Source organism: Falco naumanni, chromosome 14 (genome assembly GCF_017639655.2).
Source record: "Falco naumanni isolate bFalNau1 chromosome 14, bFalNau1.pat, whole genome shotgun sequence".
Taxonomy (NCBI): domain Eukaryota; kingdom Metazoa; phylum Chordata; class Aves; order Falconiformes; family Falconidae; genus Falco; species Falco naumanni.
This window is the reverse complement of record NC_054067.1, coordinates 311,212-337,700: the sequence shown is the minus strand read 5'-3', so window position 1 is coordinate 337,700 and position 26,489 is coordinate 311,212. Positions and strand designations below refer to the sequence as shown.

The 26,489-nt window shown below is 55.0% G+C and overlaps 1 protein-coding gene across 1 annotated transcript in view; it reads left to right on the top strand.

The window, feature by feature from the left end:
• Positions 1-26,489, top strand: part of MID2 (midline 2) — an 88,911-nt gene that overhangs the window by 51,227 nt on the left and 11,195 nt on the right. The window contains exons 2-7 of the mRNA XM_040614631.1: positions 1,298-1,393; positions 10,846-10,953; positions 18,641-18,789; positions 19,305-19,432; positions 20,466-20,609; positions 25,721-25,882. Of these exons, the coding sequence (XP_040470565.1) occupies positions 1,298-1,393; positions 10,846-10,953; positions 18,641-18,789; positions 19,305-19,432; positions 20,466-20,609; positions 25,721-25,882 (787 nt within the window). The remainder of the gene's footprint in view (positions 1-1,297; positions 1,394-10,845; positions 10,954-18,640; positions 18,790-19,304; positions 19,433-20,465; positions 20,610-25,720; positions 25,883-26,489) is intronic.

Genomic DNA, 26,489 nt, shown 5'->3' with positions numbered 1-26,489 from the left:
AAGTTTAAAATATTAATATGGTATCATTTTCCCAACAAGCGTTGCAACAGGTAGTGAGCACTTAGTTATAAAATATTTCCTTTTAGCGGAACCACAGATTTTAATGGAAATGCGGTGTCACTGAAATTATTGATATCCAAAAATATACGAGTCCACTGTGTGTCCACAGGTATCGAAATCTTTTCAAACGGGCTCTTTCTCCATGCTCTGCTGGATCCCGTTGTGCACCATGAATATTGCAGCCTGTGGGCACCAAAGCAGGTGATCACAGCCTGGGCAGTGATCCACTGGCAGCGATCCACTCCCAGGAGCAAAAGGCAGCAGAGCTGGGAAGGGAATCGCAGGCAGCTTGCGGCGGGGACCACAGCCTTCTCCCAGGGCTGTTTGTCTCCAGTACCAGCAGAGGATGAGGAGGGGAGAGCAGGGATGGAAAACAGCCGTTCGTTTGGAGCAGGCAGGCTTCCAGGCTGGCCAGCAAGGCAGAATAGCTCTTCATACTCTTATAAAAAGGTGGGACGTGGTGGGAGGGAACGACTGGGCTCAGCCGGGTTTTGGCAGAGCTGGGCAGCCCGGCGGGAGCTGGGGAGGGGGTTGCCCTGCTGCCGGTGCAGGGCAAGCTGTGCCATGGCTCCGCTGGGCTGCCACGTTGGCCTCTCCACCTGTACCTCTTGCTCCGGCAGAGATGGTTTGCAAGGGAGGGAAGTCACTCTGCTCTGATGGTTCGACAGGCTCTTGTTTGGCTTCCTTACCTTGTGCAAAACAAAACTGATGGCAAAAATAGCCATGCTGGCTTCTTTCCTGGTAGAAACGTGGGGAGCATCACACTTAGTGTCTCCTGCCTTGTCAGAGGGTTCAGCAGCAGCCAGTGGTTTGAGAACATTTTTGAGAAATTTAGATATTCCTGATGTTTTTCTGGCTACCTGTAAAGTTTTCCAGGGAATAAAGGAGAAACAGCTTTGCGACAGGAGCACAGCCCACCCCGGCTTCTCAAACCACCTCCAAAGGGGCAGATGCCCATGCTGTCACCTCCAGCTGGTGACATCCTCAGGGCCACCACAGTGCCGAGCCCAGTGGCTCCCCCCTCTCAGGCCAAGCCCTCGCACAACTCACCCGTGTGGGCAGGAGCTTCCAAGTAACTCAGGAGCCTTTGCCCAAAGTTATTGAAGTTGTCGCTCCCTCAGGCACCATGTTGGGTGGCAAATGGTCTTGGTTGCTAACAGGGGGCAGGGGACAGTCCTCTGACTTTACTGATCTTTTTGTTTTCTCTTTTTCTCCTTCCCCATTTCTGGACTCACAGCAAACCTTGGAGACGAATCTCACTAACCTGGTTAAACGCAACAGCGAACTGGAAAACCAGATGGCCAAGCTGATCCAGATCTGCCAGCAAGTGGAGGTTGGTGAGAGCAATCAGAGGAGCAGGGTAGTCATGGGGAAGGTGCACTGGGAAGCTCCTGGCTTGAGTGGCGGGGTGCGTGGGTTGCTCCTGTGTCCTCTCCCTGGGGGCTGCCCTGGGAACAGAGATCAGTGTGTGGTGGGAAGCATTGCTGACGCCGAGGGGCTGAAGGGAGGCTGGATTCATTCAGAAAGCTTAGTCCCAGGTGATGGAGGACACGGGGATGGTTCCCCAGGGTCTGAAGGAGAGGGTGGCATGACTGGGAGATGCTGGGAAGAGACACAGGCTGCTGGGCTGGCTCAGGAAGGGAGGACCTGCTGCCTGCTCTATGCACAGGGGACAGCAGGTGCTTTTGCTCAAAGCCCGGGTGACACCGAGCGTGCAAACACAGCTGGGCTCCTAGGGAGGGGCAGCAGAGTCGTGCCTCTCGTAGCTGCCTCCTGCACTTGGTGTGGCATTGCCGGCGGCTCCCGTTCCCTTCAGTGCACAGGTGGGACGCGCTGGGGACGAGCGTTGCAAAACTTCGTCTGCAGCTGGAAGGCATTTGCTTGGGATACTCGGCGTGCTATAGCCTGCACCTTGCCTTCAAAGGCTGGGGCATCTCCAGCTGCGCTCCCAGCAACAACAAATCCTTTTGACTGCGATGCCTCGTGCTTCAAATTCCCTGTGAAACTCTGAGCTAGTTACACCTCCTTTCTCTTGTCTGGGGGTGCTGTTGAAGTAAACTAGTTAGCATTTGCAGAGCACTTGAATATCAAAGTGACAAGCGACCCAGGAAGGCCCAGAAGGCAGCACAGGTTGTGCCTGCAGAGCAGTGTCGGCGCAGCGTGCCGCAGCCAGGGCTGCCCGTGGAGCAGGGCCGGCTGGCCTCGTGGCCAGCTCCAGAAGGGACTTGTGGTCACCTAACAGCAGATTGTATCAAAACCACATCCCCAGGCAGGTGTGGAAGCTGTGGCAGGGGTCCTTCTCATCTCCAGGGTGCTTGTACTGTATTAATTGTATTTTTACTATTTCCTCTTGGGAAGAAGAGGCTGGGTTGAGCAGAAGTCCTCTCCACAGCGTGATGGAGAGGAGGGAAGCAATGGGTGTCTGCAGGTGCTGCTAAGGAAGCAATATAAAATCTCCATAGCTGCTTCCAAGCATTTAATATTGGGGTGTGCTCTCACCTCGGATGTGTTTTGGCTGTAGCAGCTCCCCATCCTGGGACTGAAGCCAAGCAGCTTGAGTCAGCCTGCAGGTCAGAGGGGGATAAAGGCACAGGCAGTGATGCTGGGAACATCTGGGTGCAGGGCTGAGGCAGGTGCTTTCCCCTGCTTTCTGGGACACAGGGCTGTCATTCCCAGCACTGATGCTTCTGGGGGCTGCCGCATCCACCGGCGAGCTGGGGCTGTGCCATGTTTGCAGGCAAGCCTTCCGTGCTGCGGAGGGTGCACCTACAGCTTCCACGGGCTTGGGTGCAAGCTGGGGCTGCTAGTGAGGGCCCCTCTGTCCAGGGGAATAAAGGGGTGCTGGGGTGATTTGGGGACCCAAAGCAATGCTGATGAGGCTCAGCCTGCTGGTGAAATCGAGACTCATTTGAGTCTCTCTTTCCTCCTAAGCACTTTGGCATAGACTTTCCTATTAACGTGAGAGTGTTTTCCTGATCTTTGCTGTATAAAGAGGACTTCCAGGCATTGCCTCCAGCTGCTGTATTCCCATTTTGCTGTGTAATTAGCTGCTGGCTGGGGCAGAAACCCTGGGAGAGCCTCTCTCATCCTGCTCTTCCCTGAGCCACCCAGGCACTCCATGATGTGAATGTGGAAACAGAGGGTGCCAGCCAAGGAAGACTGAAAGGGATCAGCCCCCATGGGTGTCTGTCTCAAGATGCATTGTGGCAATGGCTGTCCCACCCAGCCCTGAATGTGCGATGGAGATGCTGCCTCTTTCCCAGCATCTGGCATCTCATGCTCCTCCATACTGGGAAGCTCTTACCAAGTCCAACTTGAAACTTCCCTGCTGCAGTTTCAGCCTGTAACTCTGCCATGTTCTGTCCGCTGTGGACACCGAAGGAAAGTTGTTTTGCTCATCCCTCCAGCAGCCTGTAGCATACTTGCAGACAGCCCATCCTCCCTTCTCTTTTTTGGGGGGGCTGAGATAATTTCAGTATTAGTTTGGGGGTTTTTTTCCCAGGTTTCTTCACAGCACAGTCCTTGGTTTCTCTGCAGTCCAGACTGTCCCCCTTTTGTCCACGCTTCCTTGGAGATGCAGTGCTCTGAACCGGTGCAGTTCCCCAGCCAGGGCAATACTCTGCTCTCCTTCCAGTGCTCTGAGGAGAGAAGAAAGGGTTATTTTGGTTGTCTCCAGGCTATATTTCCATTTCTGTATCCCAGGGCAGTGGCTGCTGTTTTCACACCTGTGTCTCCCATGTAATTTTTGAGCCATCCCACCTCAGACTGTCTCTGCAGGCTGCTGCCTGGCTGCCATTCCTCAGGACAGCGAGATGCCCTGCGCTCATCCTCGCTGAACCTCACCCTGCTCCCTCAAGCTATTTTCCTCACCTTTCTTGTGCATTCTCGGTTCAGGGCCAGCCTCACCCTGTGGCAGTGTAGGCAGTGACTTGTCCCCCGCCCCTTGATGTACTCAGGGATGTCTCTATCCTTGCCATGACAGCAGCTTCCCTGCACAGCTGATCCAAACCTTTCTGCTGGATTGCAGCGGGTGGTTGTCTTCTCTGCTTTCCTTCCCCCTCCCAGGCACATGCACTCTGCCTCCCTGCATCCTTGCTGCGATTGCAATCTCTCCTGCCTGAGCTCTGTAGCAGAATGGCAACATTCAGGCTTAAGCCAGCAGCAAGTAGGAAAGGCTTTGTAGAGGGGATTACAGAAAGCATCGGAGGAAGAGGGGAGATCACCTTTAATCCTGTTGAAGAAAGGGACTCTGCTGACCTTGCTGCTTTGACCACTCGATCTATAAAAGTCTTTGTGTTCCCGGTGTGCAATCAGGCATCTTTTGTTTGCATCGCCAAGGGAAGTGTTTGTGCGAGCTGTGTGCGGGGATTGTGCCAGCAGACTGACGCTGCCTCTTGGCTGCAGCTCCGGAGTCAGGAGTTCATAAGCGATGCGCTCCTGTGGAAAACATTCTAGAGGAAGAAGGCGGTTAAATACCTTACTGTTGTTTCAAAGTGCACATACCAATTAATAGCAAATTAATTTGCAGCTTCATTTACTGAAGTGATACATGGAGAGAAGCTGTTGCAATTAGTTTCTTCTTAATGGGCTATTGATTTCTTTGGTTGCTAAATTAAGCAGCGATTCCTTGAACCCGCACCTTTCCAGAGAGTAAAAACAGGCTGCTGCAGGGATCGCTGACGTAGATGTGGGGGGAGTTTGCCAGTGCCTGAGCAAGCGTGACTGGCCCTTGCTGGGGGATGCAAGCCACGCGGCTTCCCACAGGACTCTCCTGAGCCGCCTCGTGGGGATGCTGCGTGGGCTGGCTGGAGTCATTTGCCCGTAGCGAAGCCCATGGGGATGTGTTTGCACAGGGACCTGCAGCTTGTTCTTCTCCAGCCACATCTCAGGGAGCAGCTGGGGCTCTTGGGTCAGGAGGGTGCTTCCTAACCCCTGTGTTTCCTGCAGGCAGCATCAGCATTTTGTTCTTTGCTCACTAAACAAGGTCCTTGTTGCTGTCCTGATGATCTGGACCAGAGGAAGAGATTGCAACCCCCCTTTCTGAGAGTGCTAGCGGTGCTGTGCGTGCCACCAGCAGCTGCGAGCCACTGTCGGGTGCAGCTCAGCGCGTGAGGAGGAAGGAGTTGAGATACTGGAATAAGGAGCGGAAAAATCACAGCTGGGTTTTGCAGTAGTGCTGGCCGCCTTGAGTGTGGCCACACTGATGCTCCCTGTTGCTCGTCTTGTCCTGCTGCTCTCTCTGCTGGTGTGGTGGGGAGAAGAAGGATTTTTGGCTCTGCAGTAGGAAAGGCTTTTGCCAGGGGTGTCTCTCTCTTCGCCCGGGCTCGATTGGTTTGAAGTGGTGTGGTAAAATAGGTAGAAAATGGATGTCTTGCAGAGAAGGAGCCAGAAGGTCCTTGCAGATCCCTGGTGACAGTCATCAGCCCTCACTGCTCTTGAAGGTCATGAGGTCATGCTTTGACTCTGAGACCCACCAGGGATGGTGCAGGGATGCATCTGGATGTCCTTCCAAACCTTTTCCTCCTCTGGATCCAGCTCCAGCATCTTAATGACTGACCTGCAATAAGTTAAAAGCTATTTGGTATTCCTTTGTGATTCTGGAAGTTTCAGACCTGTAGACTGTCATTTTCTACATAGTTTAGAAGTTTTCAGCTTTGTTGGTTGTTCTGCTTAAAATAACAGTTGAAATACATTTCTCAGCCTTACTAAATATACAGTCCTGCCCTTCAGAGACACCTTTTCAGAGAGCGCATTAAAGTGTGAAGTAAAAAATATCTCTGCTCCTCTATGCTCCCCCATGAGTCCGAATGCAGGGGATTTTGCTTTTGGGCTATTTGTGGACATCGCATCCAGGCAGACACATGCAATCCCAGCATACTCTGCCCATCAAGTTGCGTTTGGTGTGAGTCCCACTGCATGTCCAGGACGCTGTGCCAGTAGCGCTCTGAGGCGCAGAGAGGGGCCCTCCAGAGAAGGGCGTCACGAGTGTCCCCAAGCCACTGAGCCTGTGCTGCCTGTTGGCGTGGCAAGGGGTGACTCCTCCTGCGCGGCGCATGGGAGGCTGCCGCTGCGAGAGGGCGAAGGGAGTAAACCCTGTGGCCGTGGTCAACATGTGGACCAGAGCCAGCGGGTACCAAACCTACAAAGAAGGCTGAGTTTGTAAAATGACAGGGTGGGTAGCTGCGGTGGTACCCACCCCATGTCCCCATCGGGGGCAGCAGTAGGAGATGCTGGCTGTGTCGCTGGCGGTGGGGCAGTGGCCCTCTCTGCTACGGCAGCCACAGGGCTGGCCTCCACGCAGGCTGGTGCATGTCCCCTGGGGCACAGCTGCTTTGATACGTAGCCAAAACCTGTTGATGGTTTTGAGGGTGACAGCACTGTGGTGGTGGGATAGGGTCCACTGCTCCCTTTTCTGAGCTGGGTTCCTGCTGCCTGGCTCTAGAGAAGGAGGAGGAGGAGGAGGTTTGTCCGTGTGTGGATCCTGCCTCAGCCTGAGATTATGTTCTTCATCCCTCCACGAGCTGCAGCATGAGCCCTTTCCAGGTTTGGGTTTTACCGTTTGGTTTTTATTGCAGGGCTGTGTTGTCCCTGGCACATTTCCCCGTGGCGCACACACATTGAGAAGGGTGTGTTTCCCCGCTCCTCCTACGTCTAAAAGCTCTTTCCCATGTCCAGCTCTTCTACAGTCGTAGCGGCCCCTGAGCCTTCACCCCCAAATGCAGCATTTACCTGGGAACTAGCTCATCCTAACAAGCAGTGGTTTGGCCAGTGTCCGGCTGTGCCTGCGTCAGGGCTTTTGCCAGCAGAGCTGTATCGGGTCTGAAATGCTGTCTCCGTGCTTGGCGGGCACTTCAGAGGTGGGACCCTGGCCTCGAAAAATGCTCCTCTTTTGGACAGAAGGGAGCTGGGGAAAGGGACTGTGGTGGCCTCTGCAGCTTCATCTGCCTTCAGCCTCCCAGGGAGTGAACACTGGCCGAGCTGCACGTTTCTTGCCCGGCGCAGGTTTTCAGATTTCGCATTCATTTAACCAGGAGCTCGGGATTTCTGCTTGGCGTGCCAGGCTGGAGGGGGAGCCTGGCGCTTGTTGAAGGACTCCCCCTGCTTCTCCTCCTGCTGTTGTTTTTGCAGTCCTGGTACCCAGGGCTCACTCTTTCTGGCAATAGCAAGCATCGGGGCTGCAAACACTTGCAAACAACCCTGATTTTGCGCTCCTGGGAAATTTGAGCGATGGCTATGTCTGTGCTTGTGCCTCAAGAGGTGGGCACACTGTCGGCATCCTCTGCCGCAGCCCGGGTTGCAAGGCAGTGCTGTTGCCTTTGCTGCCCCCAGCACAGATTGCTGCAGGCTCCAAACCCTGGGTCTGATTTCCCCCCTCTGCTACCTTGCAGCAGATTTGGAAGATTATCCGCTGTTTTTTTCTTGGTGGAGTTATCTTTGCAGACCATCAGCTGTCTCCCACTTCAGTGTTGCATAATCTGCTGGCCGTTTAAAAAAAGATCTTGTATCAAATGTGTTTAACTCTGGGTTGCCTTCAGACTTCTCCACTCTTTCACACGGCTTTGAGAGTACAAAATGAAGAAAAGCTATTTATATCCTCTAGTACACTACTTAATTTAAGCGATAGAGCTCAGTTCCCTCTCTATAAAGTGTATTTCCCCTTTCCTGTCCATCCTCCTGAGGATGCTGGTCTCTCCCGGAGACAGAGGACTGAAACCACTGCCTGTGCTTTCACTGCACTCTTTGCATGCCTTCCCTTCAGCTTCAAAACATAAAACCCCAAAAAACCAAAAAAAACAACCCTGTGTATTTGAAGCCTGAAAGAAGGTCCAGCAGGGATTAATTAGCCTAAATTAAGCAGGGCACATGCAGCTTTTTTTGTAGAAACATGCCACTGTTCCCTTCTGCCTCCTGGGGCTGACGCCATGCTCACTTTGGCTTGGAGGGGTGGGGGGGAGCCCCCCTATGCCTCCAGCGTGCGGACCCCGCTGCTCCTGCATCCCGGTCATCCCATCTCTCCAAAAGGCATGTGCTCCACCATCGTGTGGCAGCCCCAGCTCAGATTTACCTTCAGCATCCCAGCTGCTGACTGCCTTGGGAGGGCACCTGCTCTCTAAGGTCACCGGTGTCGTACCCGGCGCTCCTGGCATGTGCCTGGCCCCTGTGGCAGAGCCAGGCTGGGCACCAATAGCTCTCGCACCCACAGCAGTGGTGCCTGGGCGGAAGCCCCGGTGGCCTTGGGAGATCAGTGAAGAGGGATATCATTGATGGAACTCCTGCTTGCGCTTCTCTACTCTTCTTTGAAGTCTCAGGGGACAAGTCCACCATCGTGTCCTGCTGCCTTCTCTTGCTGCTCCCTGCCCTTGCCTTGGATTGTGAACATGTGGCTGTGTAGCCCGGGGTGATGAGGGTTTACCAGTCCCTTCTGCAAAGATGAGAAGGCCATCTTGAGTGGCATCTTCCAGAGCAAAGCTTCGGAATTGGTCACTGAACAGTCCAGACCAAACGAAGGAGCAACATGTGCTGGTCTTCCCTTTTAGCAGCACCTCCCCCTTCATGACCAAGGAGTTGGAGTGTCCCCTTGCAGCTTTCCCCAGAAGCACGCTGAGAGCCACACGGCCTGCCAGCGATGTCCTGCCTGACTGGGGGGTAGCTGGGTGCTTAGCAGGGGAAGGAGAGCGTATGTGTTCTCCTTGAGGTCCTGTTTTGGTAGATGCTGAGCAGCAAAATTATCATCTTGGCCAACCATCTGCATGGCAGAGGCCACAAGGAGACCAGACCTGGTCTGGAAGAGGCCAGATTGTGTCCAAGGTGGTTGGACAGGTCAGACCTGAAGGTGACTTCTGGGAGGCTCTGGCCAGTCTGTGTCATCTTCAGTCCCCCAAGTGGGACTGACCCAGGTCTACACGAGTTCTCCTCGTCTCCTGGCTCAAGTCCCTCCTCTTGGTGCAGCAATTCTGGAGGGAGTACTGGTTGTGCTGTGCAGCACATTTTATTTCTTTGCCACTGAACCGTACATATCGGGAATGAGGTTAGGGAGGGAGGAATATCAGCAGCAATCTGGAAGATGGCCGTGATCATGAAAGTGCTGTTTGATGCTTGCTCTGTTACCCTGCTGGGGGCCGGTCCAGTAGAAGCTGTGTGTCTCGCATTGGGAACTGTGGTTAGTAGGGGATGCTGTAGGGAGAAGATGATGGGTTTGAGCATCACCAGGCTCCCCTCGTCATGAGCCCAGAGGAAAATCCATTAGGGGACGGTGCCCCAGTTTAGGAATTGAACTGCAAGTGCAGTAAGAAATTTGCCTTGAGCTGGAGAAAGCTTAAAGAGTTATTATGGTCTTGGCACACATCCTACCAAACCTTTGCACTATGAAGAAATGGAGCTTTTTAGAGCAGCAGGTGCTGCCAGCAGCATCTGGTACTTTTTTATTTTTTTTAGGGGGAAGATTGCTATTTGTAAAAGGCTTTACTCAAAGAGAGGCTCCTGAGGAGTGCTCTGTGACTAGCCGGTACTGCAGGCACTGTGCTGTGCCTGAAAATAAGGGTATGGAGGCGTCCATGGAGCCAGGGGCTGCCGCCCTGCCTGCCTGGCCCTGCCTGCCAGGTTAGCAGCACCAGCGTGGTGTGCCCAGCTTCCCTGCACTGTGGGTGGAAAGCCACCCCCGAGGCAGTGCTGGAGCCCGTGGACCCTGCCGAGAGCATCCTGCGGTGCCAGGAGGGGGAAGGTTTTTCCTCACTGTGCCCTCACACCATGCTGCAGAGCTTGGGGCTGCAGCCCTGCACAGCGAGCGGCCGGAGCAGAGGCAGGGCGGCTACACCTGCCCGACTTGCCCATGGCTGTTGCTGCCTGAGCTGGTTCAGCCCTTTCATTGAGACCCCACACGGGTCCTAACCTGCCCTTTGCAGCCATGCAGCTCCCCATGGGCTCTGCAGGCGCTCCCTCCCTCTGCCCGCACCGGGCGGTTGCTTTCAGTCTTGCTTTTGCAGATGCTTTGAAGTCGTGGCTGCCCTTGCTCTTCCAAGCAGGTGCTCTCATTCATTTTTAAGCCTCTTCTTGCTTTAACGAGCACAGGGATACTGCCTCGGTGTCGGTGCACAAGCAAGCTGAGAGGCCGGCAAAGCTGGCTGCTTCTGCTAGAAGCCTGTGCTGCCGGACTCGCAGCAGGACGGGTAGGGCAGGGTAACCTCCAGCTGAGGGTAGGGTGGGGGTCACGCAGCCCAGGCAGCGCATCTGTGGCTCTGCAGAGCCCCCCAGAACGTACAGCCTGCCCAGGGAAGGGAGGCGGGGAGTTCCCTGAGCATCCCTGTGCGGGGCCAGCGCAGGCCAGCGTGGGGTGTCAGCTCTGCCTGGTTGGTACCCAGCTGTGTTGGAAAGTGCTGTGGCTGCTCCTGGGCTGCCATCTCCCTGCAGCCTGTCCCCTGACTCTCGGGGAGTCGAGGGGGGCAGTTCCGACGGAGGAGCGCCTGCCCCACAAGCCACCCAGCACAGCCCCATCACCTGGCACTGACCTCAGACGTGCAGCTGGGAGGGCTTCACACCTTTCTCCAGCCTTTTTCTTTCCTCTAGCTGGTGTGGCAATGGATGCAGGTGAGCCAGCCTGCTTCTGTCTGTGTTGCAGGGCTGTTATCTCCTGCCCAGTTCAGCCCCTGGCAGCTGGCAGAGCCGGGGCTTGGCATGGAGGATATATATTGCATCTCTCCCTGCCTGAGCTGAGTGCACTGCGGGGCTGGGGGCTCAGGGACGAGCATGTCCCTCCTAACAGGGTGTGCTTTTGCTGTTCCTGGCCAGGTGAACACAGCCATGCATGAGGCTAAGCTGATGGAGGAGTGTGATGAGCTCATGGAGATCATCCGCCAGCGCAAGCAGGTCATCGCTGTCAAGATCAAGGAGACGAAGGTAAGGAGGACTGGCTTGTGTATCCACGGTTCAGAGGTCCTCTCCTGTGCCCATGGGGTGGCTGGTGCAGGGTCTGCCCTTCCTGTCTGGGCACAGCCCAGCAGTTTGGCAGCCCGTGATGCTGGGGTGTCCCAGGCACACACAGGGGCTGCTAGCAGCCTGTATTGCCTTGCCCGGGAGGGAACTGCTGTGGGCAGCCATCGGTACACACAGCTTTGCCTCCCTGCTGCTCCAAATGGTGTGCATGTCCCGGTGTCCCTTGCTGCTGCTGTCCCCAGGGCTCTTCTGCTGAGGACAGTGCACGAACTTGACATGGCTGGAGGAAGGAAGGGGCGTTGATTAGCATGACAAATGGGTACAGTTGCTTGGATCAGTCCAGACAGCTTCCTTAGGGCTTTTCTAACACCATGGTGCTAATATAATAATGTAGAATTAATATTGAAGGGCCATCCAAACATGGCACTGCAGATAAAGAAGAGGCTACATGCTCTGCATTGCAGCATAGCTGTAGATGAGCTGGTTTCCTCACCCTTTTCTTTGTGAGGGGGTGTTTGGACCCTTCCTCCAGCGGTCTCAGGTGTTCTGGCTTTTCCCAGTGGCTTCTGTGCGACAGGGAGAGGCTGGAGGGATGCCCACGGGAGTTTACAGCACACTTTGCACAAGCCCTTTGGCTTTCTTACTGAGCTGGAACGTGCATTAGGGTCCAGCTCTGCATCCATCAGTGCCAATAGCTAAGCCAGGGAGCAGCATCAGCCCAGATACAGAATTTTTTTGCAGGCAGAAGTTTGGGAGTGGGTTACACTGCCTGTGTACACAAGAGAGACGACCAGCATGGCTCTTGGACACCCTCGGCAGCAGTGGAAGCTTTAAGATGCCTGCTTTTATCCCAGTCACTTCAAGGAACATATTTTATGTAACGGTGCCTTCTGCTGGTCCATCTGTCTGTCTGCCTCTCACTTCCCACCCTCTCCCCCTGATGTCTTTTGACCATGTTGTCCAGTTTCAGCCATACTTGGCAGGGAGCTGGAAGGCTCAAAGATGTTACTTTCCTACAAATTGGCAGCTGGGTAGAGGAGGGAGGCCCTGATTAGTGCCCAGAACCATCAGCAGAAACAACCCGCAGCTGCTTGTAAATTGCCAGGGTAGGAGCAGCAAGCTTGTGCCCGCATAGCTGCAAACCCAGTGCTGCACCACTGGGAGATGGATGTGGGGATGGCGGTACTGGCAGTATGGGGGAGGGGACTGCATCTGGTTTCCAAAGTTACCTGGCAACTGGAATAAGCCTCTTTGCTGATGAAATAGGGCTAGAGATGGAAAAGGGCGAGTTTGCAGCACTGCAGTGCCCCTCCATAGCCCCCTGTGCTGCGGGTGCTGGCTGCAGGGAGGCTGGGCAGGTTTCCTTCATTGGTTTTGACACCTCTGAGCAACACTTGCCAAGCGTGAACGGGAAGCAGCCTTTCTGAGCAGCCCCAGCCACGAATATCTGAGAGTTTAAAAAGCTCCAAACACAAAAGAAAGGAGGAAGTGCTGGAGACTGTGGCTGGTTTGAAGTGCTCCAACTGCAGTGAAAGATACTGCTTTCCTGCTGAATTGCCATTTGGTTTTCCATTTGTTGTGGGCTGCTCTTCCTGAGAAATGGCCCGATGGATGCATGGAGCAGCCCAGTCACAGTGGCACAGGGTGCTGGGAAGAGTGGCAGCCCCAGGCCTGAGAGGGACCGTGTATGGAGGCAAAAATGTTGCGACCGCAGTTTGTGTCCAGCCAGAGAGCAGCCCTGGGAGGAACGGGCTGCTCCGTTCTGGGGCTGCTCTGGTAGCTGGGAGGTGGAGCCACTCCGGCTCTACAAGGCAGCGAGAGGGATGTAAGGACCAGAGCAGCTGCCTGAAGGTTATGCTTGGTCATGGGTGGGAGCGAGGGATGCCAGGGGAAGGTGCCTGACAGAGGTGCTCCTCGAAGACGCGCCTTAGAGGTGAGGAAGCCATGCCCACACCGGGTGTCTTTTAATCCAGTAATCCTAAAAAAGGATTTATCCCAGATGTGTCGTGCATGTGTCTTTGGAAACACACCAGAGATTAGATACCGGGGAACCCACGTGCAGCTCCAGGCTGGGATCACACCTGGCGGGGGTCAGGTTTGTGCACTACTGGGGCTTGGATACCAGCGCCTGAGGCTGGGCAGCATCCCATAACCCATGCTGGCCCTGAGGTGGTGGGGGTAGGTGGGAAGGACCCAGGAGGCAGCAAAAATCACTGGGAGGATGCAAGAGAAGGAGCAGGAAGGAAGCAGGCAGCTGGGCTGCCCTGAAGAGTACTCTGCCAGACACGGATCCAGCTGCAGGTGCCAGCACCCGTGTCACCCACCCGGGGCACCGCAGGTGCTGGTGTCGCAGCCCGGCCCAGCTGGCCTGGGGCCAGGGCACCTGCACCTCCTTTTCCCTTAGCCACAGCGGATGCTTTGCCTGGGATTAAAGCTGCAGGCTGCCGTCATTGTGGGGATGCAGCCGAGGAGAGCTGGGTCCAGGCACACCAGTGGCTCCTGGAAGTGATTGTGGTAAAGGTAGGGGCTCTCCTGCCTCTGCCTGCCTGAGGCCGACAGCTACTCCAGAGCTTGCCAAGTCCTCCCTCGAAACAAAAGTCGTGTTATTTCTCCTCCTTATGCTCCTTTTGATAATTCTTTTCTGACAAGCTTGGTCATAAAGTGAACCATCCATCAGCCAATTAAGCCCCAGCAGGAGAATTGCTTCCTTGTGCAAATCGCCGTTTTGAGCTGTGCCTGCCCACTGCTAGCGAAGATGAGCCCATGCTTGTCCCCGCCATGTGCCACCGGGGCACGGCTTGCTGCAGCGTGCCACTGCCTGCCCTCGTCCCCCGGGATGCTCCCCAGGGTGGCAGCTCTCTCTGTCCCCAAGTCGTTGCTGAGGCGCTGGGAGTTGCAGAGCTCCCGATCAGTCTGAGAGACCCTGAGGTGTTGAATGGACATGTCCCTCCTTGTGCTCTAAGCAGACATGGAGTGACCTGTGCTGCTTGTCTGACCCCCTTGCTTGGATGTCATTCATCCAAGCCAACATGTTCTTACTTAGAAACAATCTTGCCAGTGTGGTGGGAGCGAGAAGGACGTGAGAAGCAGTGGCCGTGGAGTGATCCATGCCATCATTCAAATGTGTGTCGCTGACTTTGTCCATCCATGTCTTATCCCATAAGCCGGCCAGGTGCCCTGCTCTTTGCATGGCTTCCCCAGCCTCCCCAGACACTGGCACTGGGATGAGCTGGGTGTCTGTGGGATGTGCTGGAGGGAAGGAATGTTGTGCCGAGGGACCTAGGCAGGCTGGACGAGCTGGGCCCATGTGAACCTCACGAGGTTCAACAAGGCCAAGTGCAAGGTCCTGCACCTGGGTCAGGGTGACCTGTGGTATCAATACAGGCTGGGGGATGAGTGGGTTGGGAGCAGCCCTGCGGAGAAGGATTCGGAGATGCTGGTGGATGAAAAAAGGGACATGAGCCATCAACGTGCACTCACAGCCCAGAAAGTCAGCCGTGTCCCGGGTGCATCACCAGCAGCATGGCCAGCAGGTCAAGGGAGGGGATTCTCCCTCTCTGCTCTGCTCTGGTGAGACCCCCGGGAGCACTGCACCCAGCTCTGGGGTCCCCAGCGCAAGGAGGACACGGACCTGTTGGAGCGGGGCCAGAGGCGGCCACAGAAATGGTCCGAGGGCTGGAACCCCCCTGCTAGGAGGAGAGGCTGAGAGATCTGGGGTTGCTCAGCCAGGAGAAGGCTCCACGGGGAGACCTTGCCGCGGCGTTTCAACATCTGAAGAAGGGCCGAGAGAGACTTTTTACCAGGCCTGTAGCGACAGGACAAGGGTGACAGTTTTGACCTGAAGGAGGGCAATTCAGCTTGGACATAGGGAAGAAACGTTTTTCGATGAGGGGGCTGAGGGACTGGGGCAGGTTGCCCAGAGAAGCTGTGGATGCTCCATCCCTGGGACTGGTGAAGGCCAGGCTGGGGGCAGGGGGAGGGGGGGGTTGGGCAGCTTCATTCATCTAGTAAGAGTTGTCCCTGCCGGTGGCTGGAGGGTTGGACTAGATGGTCTTCAAAGGTCCCTCCCAACCCACACCCTTCTGTGATGCTGTTTGCAGACAGCCTCGAGCCCCGTGGACGCTGGGGGGGTGGCGGTACTGCCAGGGAGATGGGGAGCAAGGCTAGGTTTTGCAGGACAGCCGCAGGAGAGTGTTGGCTGTGTGGCAGCTTGCAGGGTGCTGGCAGGGGTGTTTCTGGATTCACAGCTTTATTTGCTATCGCTGTAATTCAAACTATGTGTGTTAAGTGTTAAGTCAACAGCGAGTCGGAGCCCATGACTTCTTGCTGCGGTGGAAGCAGGCTGCATGTCTGGTCCTGATAACGGTGGTGGCAACAAATCCAAGTGTCACGCAGTAACAAGTGGAGCAAGCACTACCTGCTTCATCTGGTCCTGCTTCCAGCTGCTGGCATGCCAACCCTGCGTGCATACATGGCAGTGCTCCTGGGAGCTGGCAAGCTGGTGCATAGGGAGCAGAGTGATTAAACTGTCCTGATGTACTCTGCTGCCTCCTCCCCCTGCCCCTCTGTGCCTACCTCCATCGCCCAGCTGCTGCTGGGCTTGCAGCTTGGCTCTGGGACCCATGGCCGTGGTGTGGTCAGCCCCATCCAGGATCTTTGTGGGTGCAGGGAGATGCTGCAGCCCCACATCACACTGCGGGGACATGGGGCAGGGAGCTGATGTCTTGCAAAAGCCTAGGAGAAGGAAGAGGGAGAACGTGCAGGGTACTTTGGCCACCTAATGGCTCTGCCACTTCTGCCAGCAAGTGACAGCTGCCTGGCCGCATGTTGTCACCTCCCAGGTTTAACCTGAGCTGCTTCGCTGCTTGCATGGAGCCTGCACAGGGCTGGCTGGGGCCAGTAAATGTCGCAGGATGGGTGCCAGGGTCTCGCAGCTCTTCCTGCCAGATGGATGGAGAAGGCAGGTACCAAGGGCATCATCACCTCTGACGAGTGATGTCCTCGCCTCCACTGCCAACGCAGTGGGTGCTTCCCGAGGGATGCCTCACCCTGGGTGCCTTTGGAGAGCTCACAGTGCTGGCTGGAGGATGCTCGAGTGTCCTCCCCTTGCCAGTGATTCACCCCAAGGTCCCCTCCTGCTGCAGCCTGGTGTGCTGCTCCGTGGTCGGCGCTGGAATGAGTGCAGCCGGGTGGGTGCCATGCTGGGCCCACAGAGCTCCATCACCGGGCACCCAGCCGTGCGTGTCACAGTGCAATGGAAACCCTTAGGTTTTGGGGAGGGATGGAAAGTCATGGCTTTTTCTTGGCTTGATGTGCTCGAAGCTCATCTGTTGGCTTTTCACCCTTGGTCTTGTTTATTTTGAACTCCTGCAGAGGTGCCGGGGGCTGTGGGAAGATGCCCACAAGTCGTGCAAGGGGAGCAGGGCCCTGCTGTCAGCCAGGGGATTAGCGTGCTACTCAATTGTAAATGCACTGACAGCACTGACACCTTGAAAGAGCAGCCTGAGCAGCCTCCCATCCCCTTCAGGAGCTCCTGCTCTCGCTTCCTGATGGATTTGCTGCAGGGCAGCCGTGGCCAGTGAGGAGCTTCAGGAGCTGCTATCACGATGCCTTCATGAGGCTTGCAGAACGCCCTGCTCCCTCGTTAATAAAAGGAAATACTCCGAAGATGCGCAGATGAGCAACACAGGGTAGCAGTTGCTCCTTTCGGAGGTGGGCTGGGAGAGCTGTGGGTGGTCGTATGGAGCAGAGAGGACACGGCTAAAGCTCTGCCGTCACATTCTCACAGGATAAGTCCAGCATGATGCTCAGTCACAAGCATCAGTTAAGTAAGTGAGAGGAAATGGTGTCTGTGGTTGGTGCCGCAGGACCGCTCGTTTCGGTTTAAGACATTTGTGTGATGCCATTCAGGAGAGCCTCATGTGGGATGCGGCTGCGGAGTATGGGGCAGGGATCTGAAGCAGGATTTATCATGTCAGAATCTGCTGTTTCAGGTCCTCCCAGTCCAGCTCCATCTGCCGAAATGTGTTTTCCCCTCCCCTGGGTGTCTGCAGGATCCTTTGCTGCAGATGCACACAGGAACAAGGCAGTGGGGATTTATATTCCATTAGCAAGTGCCTCATTGTCCATCTCAAGATGCTTTTCCAGATACAGAATTACTTCTAGCTTGCCTGTCAGTGCAATTCCCAGGGTGCTGATTCACCCCCTTTCTTCTGTGTTTTCATTGGTGCCAGCGTAGGGCCCAGGACTGCTCCTCCCAAATCAAAATACTGCCGCTGGCACCAGCAAAGTATCAGAGAGCCAGAGAAGTGGTACAGTGCGCTTTAACATGTGGTATTGACCTCAGCCAGCTCGAGGCATTCCTGAGCTTCTCTGCGCTCCCAGCATAAACAGGAGAACTACCCTACAAATCTGTCGGCTCCTCTGTAACCCCCCTTTTCCCTCCACCCTGCTGCTGATGTGAAGTCGGTGCCAGGAGTGGCTGCACGAGCGTGTGCTCATGTAGAGACAGGAGGGCAGGAAGGGGGTTACGTCTCGTGATTATTTTGTTGCCAGAGCCGTAGACCCTACAGAAATATGACCGTTGCTACCCATGAGCAGCTTCAGGGCTGACCTGGGGCTTGGGCCTACCTTTTCTTTAGCTTCACCCTGGCTGCATGCAGGAGGTGGGAGTTTCAAAGGTGGTTTCCCTAGTGCTCCAGCCCAGCATTCCCAAGACTTGGAGATTTTGCCTGAGAAATAGTTTCTCCTGGTTTCTTTGCTCTCCTCACTGCTGCTGAGCATTGGTACTTTGCAGGAGAGGGAAGAGGTGCCATCAAACCTGTTCTCTTTATTCCTTAATGGCTTAAGCCTAAGGTAAAGCCATCAGTAAATATCTTCTACAGAGCTTTGCGGGGAAAGGGCCGAAGTGTCAGAGGTGCGTTTCCCTGGAGTCACTTCACGTCCCCTTTTGAATGGTGGCTGGGCCAGGTCTGAGCTTCCACCAGCCACGGCAGAGCCCTCAGCCCTGGCCCCCAGCATGGGCTGTGTCGGACTCACAGGACACCTGGGTGGCCGGAGACAGCCCGTTCAAGCCACATGCACTATTTTTGGGTGCAAACTGGCGCTTGGGCTGGTTTTGCAGCTCCTGCTTCCCTGTGTTGTGGGTAACTCTCCTCTCCTGTTCTTACTGCAGCACCTCACCTTTAATTGCAAAACAATTTGCGGCTGCAGATGTCATGTTTTCCAGCAGCTCTGCTGGGACTGAGCCAGCATGAGGCTTCCTTGCTCTGTGCTTTGCAGGAGCGCTCCTCTCCCGGCCACATCTACTGAGAGCTGGCACAGGGGGGATGATGTTGCATTTGCACGGGAGGAGCAGAGAGAAGATGCATCACTTTCCTACGCTGATCATGCGTGGGACCCTTAGAGCAGTGCGGAAGCTTTTCCCTGGGGCTTTCCCACCCACAAGCAAAAATTAACATGGAAAAAAATAGAGAAAAGAGGGAAAAAAAGGAGAAAAGAGAGCACTGCTGCTCTTCCTCCCCGGAGTCTTTGGAGACATTTCCATGCTGCTTCACTGCTCCTTGCATCCCCTGAGCAGCCCCTGCGTTCGGATGGGGTTTCCTCTTCGCTTTTCAAGCGACACCTTTGTTCCCCTCTGCTCCTCTTGCAGGTGATGAAGCTGCGGAAGCTAGCCCAGCAGGTCGCTAACTGCCGGCAGTGTCTCGAGCGCTCGACGGTCCTCATCAACCAGGCAGAGCATATCCTGAAGGAGAATGACCACGCACGGTTCCTGCAGACAGCCAGAAATGTGGCCGAGAGGTGGGCTGGCACCGGCACGCTCAGCTTAGGACACCAGTGGGGTGCTGCTGGAGTGTCCCCTGGTCGCAGGTCCCTGCCCAGGGACACTCCGTCCTACCCCCTGCAGCCTTCAGCCCTCAAATAAATACTGGGGTCTGGGATGTCGCTGGTTCCCGTCCCTCACCAGACAGGAGTTGCATGGCAAGTCCTAGGGAAGCCGAACACCTACTGTGGGAGCAAACATCGTTCCCGGGGCAGGAGGGATGTGGTGGAAATGCCAATCTGAAGGGAACTTGGCAGGCATTCAGGGCTGGGATCCCCTAAGGACAGAGCCACCCCACTGCTCTGGGGACCTGTCCCCAGGCCAGGTCACTCTCCTGGGACAGGAGCAGTGGTTAGTAGGCGAAAGCCGGTTTCCTGACTGTAATGTCACCGTGAGGCTGCTTGCACCCTTTTAATCCCCCACCTTGTCGCTGTCAGGCATCAGGAGCGGTGTGCACCCTGATGCGTATTGATGGTGTCTTCTTTTCTTTCAGGGTCGCCATGGCAACTGCATCCTCTCAAGTTCTGATACCAGATATCAATTTTAATGATGCCTTTGAAAACTTTGCTTTAGATTTTTCAAGAGAGAAGAAGCTGCTGGAGGGGCTGGATTATCTAACCGGTGAGTGCACAAGTGCTCCCATTGCCTGCACACCACACCTTCCCTGCAGCCCCCTCCTCTGCACCCTGCCGGGGGCCGGCAGGCGTATTTCAAAGCAAACCAGTTTGCCACTCATTTTCACCACTAAAGAGTGCCTGGTTAGCTGTGGCAGAGCAGAGGCTATGCTGTCACCAGGACTGACGTATCCCCATCCTCCTGTTGCGCTCTGCCTCGCCTTGGGGACAGTGGAAAAGTTCAGAAAGCAGGTCAGAAATGACCCCCTCCACGCCCCTGGGAGGAGGCTGATGCCCACGAGGATCCGAGAGGGTGGATTACAGAGAGGCAGTGGTGAATTAATCAATTACTGTACTTCTAACACACCGCATCCTTTAGCATTTCCCTTTTGCTGCCCCTTTTGCAGATCTCATGGTGATAAATTATGAACTTCTGTGGGCAGAAACCTTGCTGGGTCTCTTGGTGGTGCCTTGGTGCCCACAGCACAGGCTGGATGCTGCTCTCGCCCTTGCCTGGGGCGACGCGGGCTGTTGGGGAGCAGCCCTGCTGCAGCCAACTGCTGCTGAACCATGCAGCGTGCTGGAAAAGCAGGGGCAGGGGTGAAAGCTCCGGAGAAGCGAGGACATCCTTACTTACCAAAATCTGATTTTCTTTATCGTGAAGCACATCAGCTTGCAATGAAAGATTAACAACAAACGTGCCCGGAACAGTTATGGGACAGTTAGTCCAAAACCGGTGCTGAGAAGTTAGGTGGATTTTGAAGTGGCTTCTCAGCTCATTTCAGGATAGAGGTGTCAGACCTGATGGAAGCAGCAGCAAAACCCCCTTGTTCTGGCATGCCTGAAAACACGCTGGCCCTGGATATTTTGTTACGTCACTAAAAAGTTTAGTTAAGTGGGAAACACAATGATGGATAAAATGAGACAGTTGTTTGTGTCGAGACTGCTCCCTGCATGAACCTATCTCTATCCTTAAGGGAGAAAAAAAGCCTATTATATTAAGAAACTCACCAAAATACGTTACCTGTGATCTTCTGCAGCGCCAAACCCGCCATCTGTCCGAGAGGAGCTCTGCACAGCTTCCCACGACACAATCACTGTCCACTGGATCTCAGAGGACGAGTTCAGCGTCAGCTCCTATGAGCTGCAGTACACCATCTTCACCGGCCAAGCCAACTTCATCAGTAAGTCACCGCGCAGCAGCTCAGTTTGGGGGGCCGTGGTCCAGTTTGGGAAGAAAAAGATGCTTGGAGAAAATCAGCAGGTTTGAAGGCTGGGAATTAAGGGAGGAAACTGCAGCAAAGGATCTGACAAGGACATTGCTTAGGGCTGTAATCAAGGTGATGGGGACTGCCCCATGCTGGATTGTTTTGCCCTGCACTTGGTGCCTGCAGCCTCTGGCTTGGTGAAGCATTTGGTACGTGAGAGGGTCTCATCAGTCCCACAGCTACCATGTCTGTACATCCCATACAGCGCCCTGGGACAGTACGGGCAGGGTGGTGCTGGCTGCTCTGTGGGCTGATAGTTAAGCATGATTTATATACCCTCCATAACAACATAGAGGCGCGTCTCTGGGTAATTCTTCCTGAAAATAACTGCCATACCTAATTATTTTTCCACACTGCCACGAATTTGCTTGGCAGGAATGGGATTTGAGGACCAAGGAGGGCTCTTGTGGAGGGGCTGGGTTGGTAGCTAATCACTTCAGAAGCACTGTGGTCAGACAGCAAGGAACCCGCAGCTCAGGGCGCAGCATCCAGCTCCCCTGGGAGAGCCTGGGCTTTATAGACTCTGCAGTGCTCAGCATATTTTCCGTGCCATGCTGTCTTCTAGTGCAACGGGACAGCTTTAAAACAGCTTTACAGGGGTGATCCTGCCCCCAGGCTTGCCACAAGGTCAGGACAGCAACCTCTTAGATGCAAAGCTCCCTCCTGGATATTTGTTATTTGATGAAGACTATGGTAGTTATGGGGGGGTTAATATTACAAATATTTCAACAGTGCATTTAACAGCTGGCTCCACCTTTTTGGGGGGAGGTGACGGGGTCCAGAGACATCCGGGTATGGATGGCTGGTTGCTTGTGAGGGCTCTCGAGTGCCTGGTGTGTGTTCAGCCAGAGCGAGCAGGAGAAAGCAAGCTGGTGAATATGGTGACTTTGAAGGGACGCATTCTGCCCTGGTCCTGCTGCCTAAGTGCGATGGAAAACACAAGCAGCGAAGGAAGCAGAAGCAACAAAGGGAAAAGAAGGTGCTGGGACACCTGTTGCAAACTGGGGGAGGTAGAGCAGCTCTGGCAAAGCATCTTTTTGTCCCGGCCTCCTCCTGCCACTCTTCCAAAGGTCAGGACTTTAAAACCCAGAGCTGTCCTCCAGGGGCATCCCGGCCGCACGCAGGGGCTCCGTGTGCCGCTGCTCATTGGCATCACTGTTAGCTGAGGGGTCTGTGCCCTGGAGGACCCCTACCAGCCCTTTGCAGCACTGTGCCGGCCAGGGCCAAACGTGGTCTCAGGGCACGGGGCCGTGCCGGGCACAGCTGAGCTGTCGCTGTCGCAGGCAGGGCTCTGCCTGCAGCTGTGCCAGGGCTTCGGGCGGCTGTGCCTGCCCCTGCAGTCCGCCGGCCGGCAGGTGGGAGCTCTGCCCAGGGGTAGCCAGGCAGAGGCCCTCAGACATCCCAAATCAGCTGAAGGCTTGAAGGTAAAATGAGCCAGAAATCGCCTGGGGATCAAAACTAAAGGAATGTGCCAAATGTCTGTTTGATTTCCTCCCCCTACACCTGAATTGACCAAAAGGAGACTCAAACTCCGGGCTTTCTGGCACCGTGGCTTATCATTAGAGCTGGTAAACTGCAGGTTGGAGAAGCTGGGGCTGGAAGCTGTGACCCCCTGCTACCCCCGAGGACACATGCATCTGCTGCAGGAGCTATGTAGTCTTCCTCCTCGTTCATTGTCAGGAGGGTTTATCTGTAAAACAAAAAGCTGGGTTGGCTGTCCTTGCGGGGAAGGGGGTTCTTCAGCTGAAGAACACAGAGGTGCAGGGAGAGAAGAGCAGTCTGGCCATAAAGCCGAGGACTGTTTGCCAGTCTCAGTGGCAGTGGTTAATTCCTTCGGGTGCCCGGTGAGTCCTTGTGGTGTCAGAAATACATACCTGTTACGATTTCTTGTAGCGTTGCCTTTTCCTAAAATTGGAGGGGTTTGCGTTCTGGAGGAAAGTTAATCTGTGGGCTGGGTTGTAGGAGAGAGTCCAGGGAAAACACTTGTTTCATGTGAGAAAAAGACATCAATGTTGTAATGGGAGAACAAAAGTACGGCTTCCAGTTTGCCATCCTGAAGTAGTGGTTTGGAAGAGCACAGCACCCCATGGCACGGCTCTTGCAAGGAAGTTTTACTCCTGGTTTTCTTTAGTAGCACTTAACTGTGGTAGGAAGTGCTGATGAAATGCTTTGGGGTGGGCTTTTTTGGGCCACTGACGGTTTATCTGGCTGGTCAGGAAGACGTCGGCGCTGGAGGCGTAGTGTCACGGCGCAGGAAGGCTGCAAAGTGCACTTTCAAATATGCAGGAAGCTGCCAGAGAAAGTTTGCAACTTTTGAAGCCAGATAACGCTTGCATCCCCAGCCTTGGCAGCAGCCTGTGCCCTTATTTCGGAAAACAAGATGATTTATTTCCCCTCAGTCAGAGGTTAGTTACGGAACCCAGTGCTACAGCGGCTAGATCGCCCTCTCCACCCCCCCGCCGTGACATGTTGTCTCCAGTGTTTTGTCCTCCTCTGAAAGCCTGGAGGGTCAGCAGCCTCTTTGGCTCCGTTCTTAGATGGCCACCAGCATCCACCTCCCCTGCACCTGCCAGCTGGGGAGGAAACGTGGGCCCTGCTGGTATCACCGAGGTGTTCAGGTGGGGCGGGACGCCTGACGGTCTCTGCACTGGCCCTGCGGGAGCTGGGCGACTTGGAGCTCGGTCAGGTTGCCCAGGGCTTGCTTCCTGAGCATTGAGCAGCCCCGAGGATGGAGAGCGCCCAGCTCTCCGGGCCCTGCTCCAGCATGTCCCCACCCTCAGCCAGAAGAATTTTTTCCTTATCTAACCAGGATTTCCCCTGCTGCAACTTGTGTCCCTGCCCTGGGACTACTCCCCCCCCAGTGCCAGGGCCCCTCGGGGAAGGGTCTGGCTCCCCGCTCTCCCCACGTGCCGCTCCAGCTGTGCGGCTCAGGCTCCGGTCCATCGAGGGGCTTGGAAATCAGTCACCTACCCACCCTGGGGGCTGTGCGGGTTCGGTACAGGCACTGGGAAGCAGGGGGGCACGGAGACCACAGGGGTGATAAGCAGCAAGGGCAGCTCTGGAAGAAAGCCCAGAGGGGCACACGCCCCAGGGGGGGTCTTCCTTGGCCCTCTTTGCTAGATCTTCATAGGAGGAGTAAAGGAAATACCGGTTAACATCTTGGAGGAGAAAATGAATAATATATTGTCACTTGAAATAACACAGTCAGGTCTGGGTGGTGAGAGCGTCTGAGTCCTGGCTGAACTCATGCATGAAGAGACACTGGAGATGGTGCGCTGGGGCTCACCTGCCAGGAGCACGCGGAGGCTTCCCACGAAAGGAAATACCTTTGCAACGAGCACACAGTTGGCCTGTGGAAACCAGCCCCTTCACACTCTCTTTAAAGCCAAGAGCTCGGCAGGAGTGGGACATTTTTATGGATGACGAAAACTGCAATAAAAAGGTTTTTTTAAACATTTGGCAAGGATAGAAGCTCTCGGTCTTCAAGGCCAATCCCTTCTTGGTTGTTTTGGGAAAGAAACATGCTTGGGAGGCCAAATCCTTCCCAGACTGTCGTCTCTCAGCCACCTTGTCCTTTCCGATGAAGGACTCAAAGCTGGTCCTTGTCTGCAGGGAGGTAACACCTACCAGAGCTTGGCTGAAAGCTGAGTGCTCCGATGAAAGCAGCTCTGCGGCGCAGGATGCAATTGGTATCACATCTGTTTTATTTTCTACTTCAAATAACGTTGCTCTGCTCCCCTAGGCCATTTCCACATATATTTTAAACCAAATCCATGCTGACAGTGACTGCCACCTGCCCTTGTCCTCCGGCTGAGCAAGCCACCGGAGAGAAATAAACACCCCGATGGAAGCCTTAAAAGAGGAGGTGTGGAGCGTTTTCCAGGCTCCTGCCTTCCAGCCATGCACATGTATGCTGGCAACAGGAGGCTAAAAACCCTGCTCCGGTCACCCTTGATTCACAACCCGCCCCGCATATATCGCCTCCCCTTCACCTCCAAACCCACTGGATGCAAGAAACTTGCAGCAACTGCTTCTGAGCTTCCTCCTTATTCTTGTGGTTTACAGCAACAGTCCCATGCTGTGACAGCTGCCCTAGAGCATTTCCTGAGAGCCCAGAGCCGCTGCGTGCTGCGGTGGGTGGTCCTGGGCACCCACTGCCCCTGGCCCATAGGTGCCAGTGATGGTGGTCGCTCCTGAATCCCACAGCATCCTTTTCCCCTGGTGCTGGCTGCTCGAGGTAGTTGTGCAGTCAGCAGGTTATTCTCACCCCAGCTGTGCTGGTGGCAGTAACAGCATCTGTGGCACCGTGTGAGGCTTTTGGAGCACTGTCTCCAGGGTCTTAGGGCTCTTTAATTCCTTTCCATTTCCAGAAAAAGTTTAGGCACCTGAGTGTTTTCCAATGGCTGGATCCCAGTCCCTTTGCTGGGAGCTGTAATTTTTTTCTTTGAAGCGCTTTGCAGATCAGTCTACACAGGGAGCTGAAGCATCAGCTTCCCTTGGACATGGATTATTGCTTCCCACCCCAGAGCACTGAGCACCGTGCAGGAGGAGGATCAGGGTGCAAACACGTCCCTTTCTGCTGCCAGCATTGCATCTTGCAACCCCCAGAGCAGCAGGGAGGTTGTCCTGTGAAGAAACAAGAGAGGATGATGACGGGCATCGCCTTCGCCCAGGTGCTGGCAGCTGCCTGTGCCATCTGCCCTGGCTGTGGAAGGTGCAGCCAGTTGAATTTTCCCCTTTCTCTGCACCTTCCCCATCTCCTCCCACAGTGGCATCTTGAGATGCCTGCACCCCATGCCTGGCTTTGCCTTACGAAACGTTGCCTTTGTGTGTTAATAAAAGCTCTTCGAGTTGCTGGGGTTTATCATCTACGGAAATTTTCCTGCAGGTGCTCTTAAACTCTCGGGCGGGCAGTAAGTCAGCCTGGGGAATGTGTGGTCAGTGAGCTCTGCGTTAGCAGCGGGTGGTCTTTGTACGCTGTTCTTTCCTGTGCATAAATCTTTTTTCCCCTATCTCCCATACCGCAGGCCTCTACAACTCCATGGACAGCTGGATGATTGTCCCCAACATCAAGCAGAACCATTACACTGTCCACGGGCTCCAGAGCGGCACCCGCTACATCTTCCTTGTCAAGGCCATAAACCAGGCGGGCAGCCGGAACAGCGAGCCCGCCAGGCTCAAGACAAACAGTACGTGCCCACCCGGGGGGTGCCTTGCCTTGGGGCGGGTGGGAGAGCAGCTTCATTGGCGCTCGAGTCCAGAGGGGTATGGCTGAGCCACTCCTTGTGAGCCCACAGCACGATGGAGACCCCTCGGGTTATTTAATTCACTTCTTACTTGGTATCCCAGCTCCTTCCCTGCCACGAGGGAGGGTGGTCTGGTGCTATCCACACAGTGCCTGGGGCTCCCATCAGCTGTCTGCTCCTGTCAGCGCCCAGCCCTGGGACAACTTGGATTTTAGATCATGAAGGTCCATCTTTCTGGTCACATCACATCCCTGGGCTTTTTGAGGGTGATGGATGGAGCCCCGGGGCAATTGTGTGTGCGTGCATGTGTGGCTTTGCTCACAGAGGGCTGCAGTTCTGGGGAGCTGTAAGGAGGCTGGAAAGTGTCTCCGTGGTAGTGGATGGGGCTTTGCAGCCGCGCACAGAGCAGAAGAGAAGCTGTGCTTCACCTTCTCGTCACCCCAGGGGTGGCCAAGGAAGGTTAAATATTGTTTAGAGAAATCAGAGTGAGATTTGAACAAAAATGAGAGGGCAGCAGAGCTGGACCCATCCCGGCCAGGGGGGCAGTTTC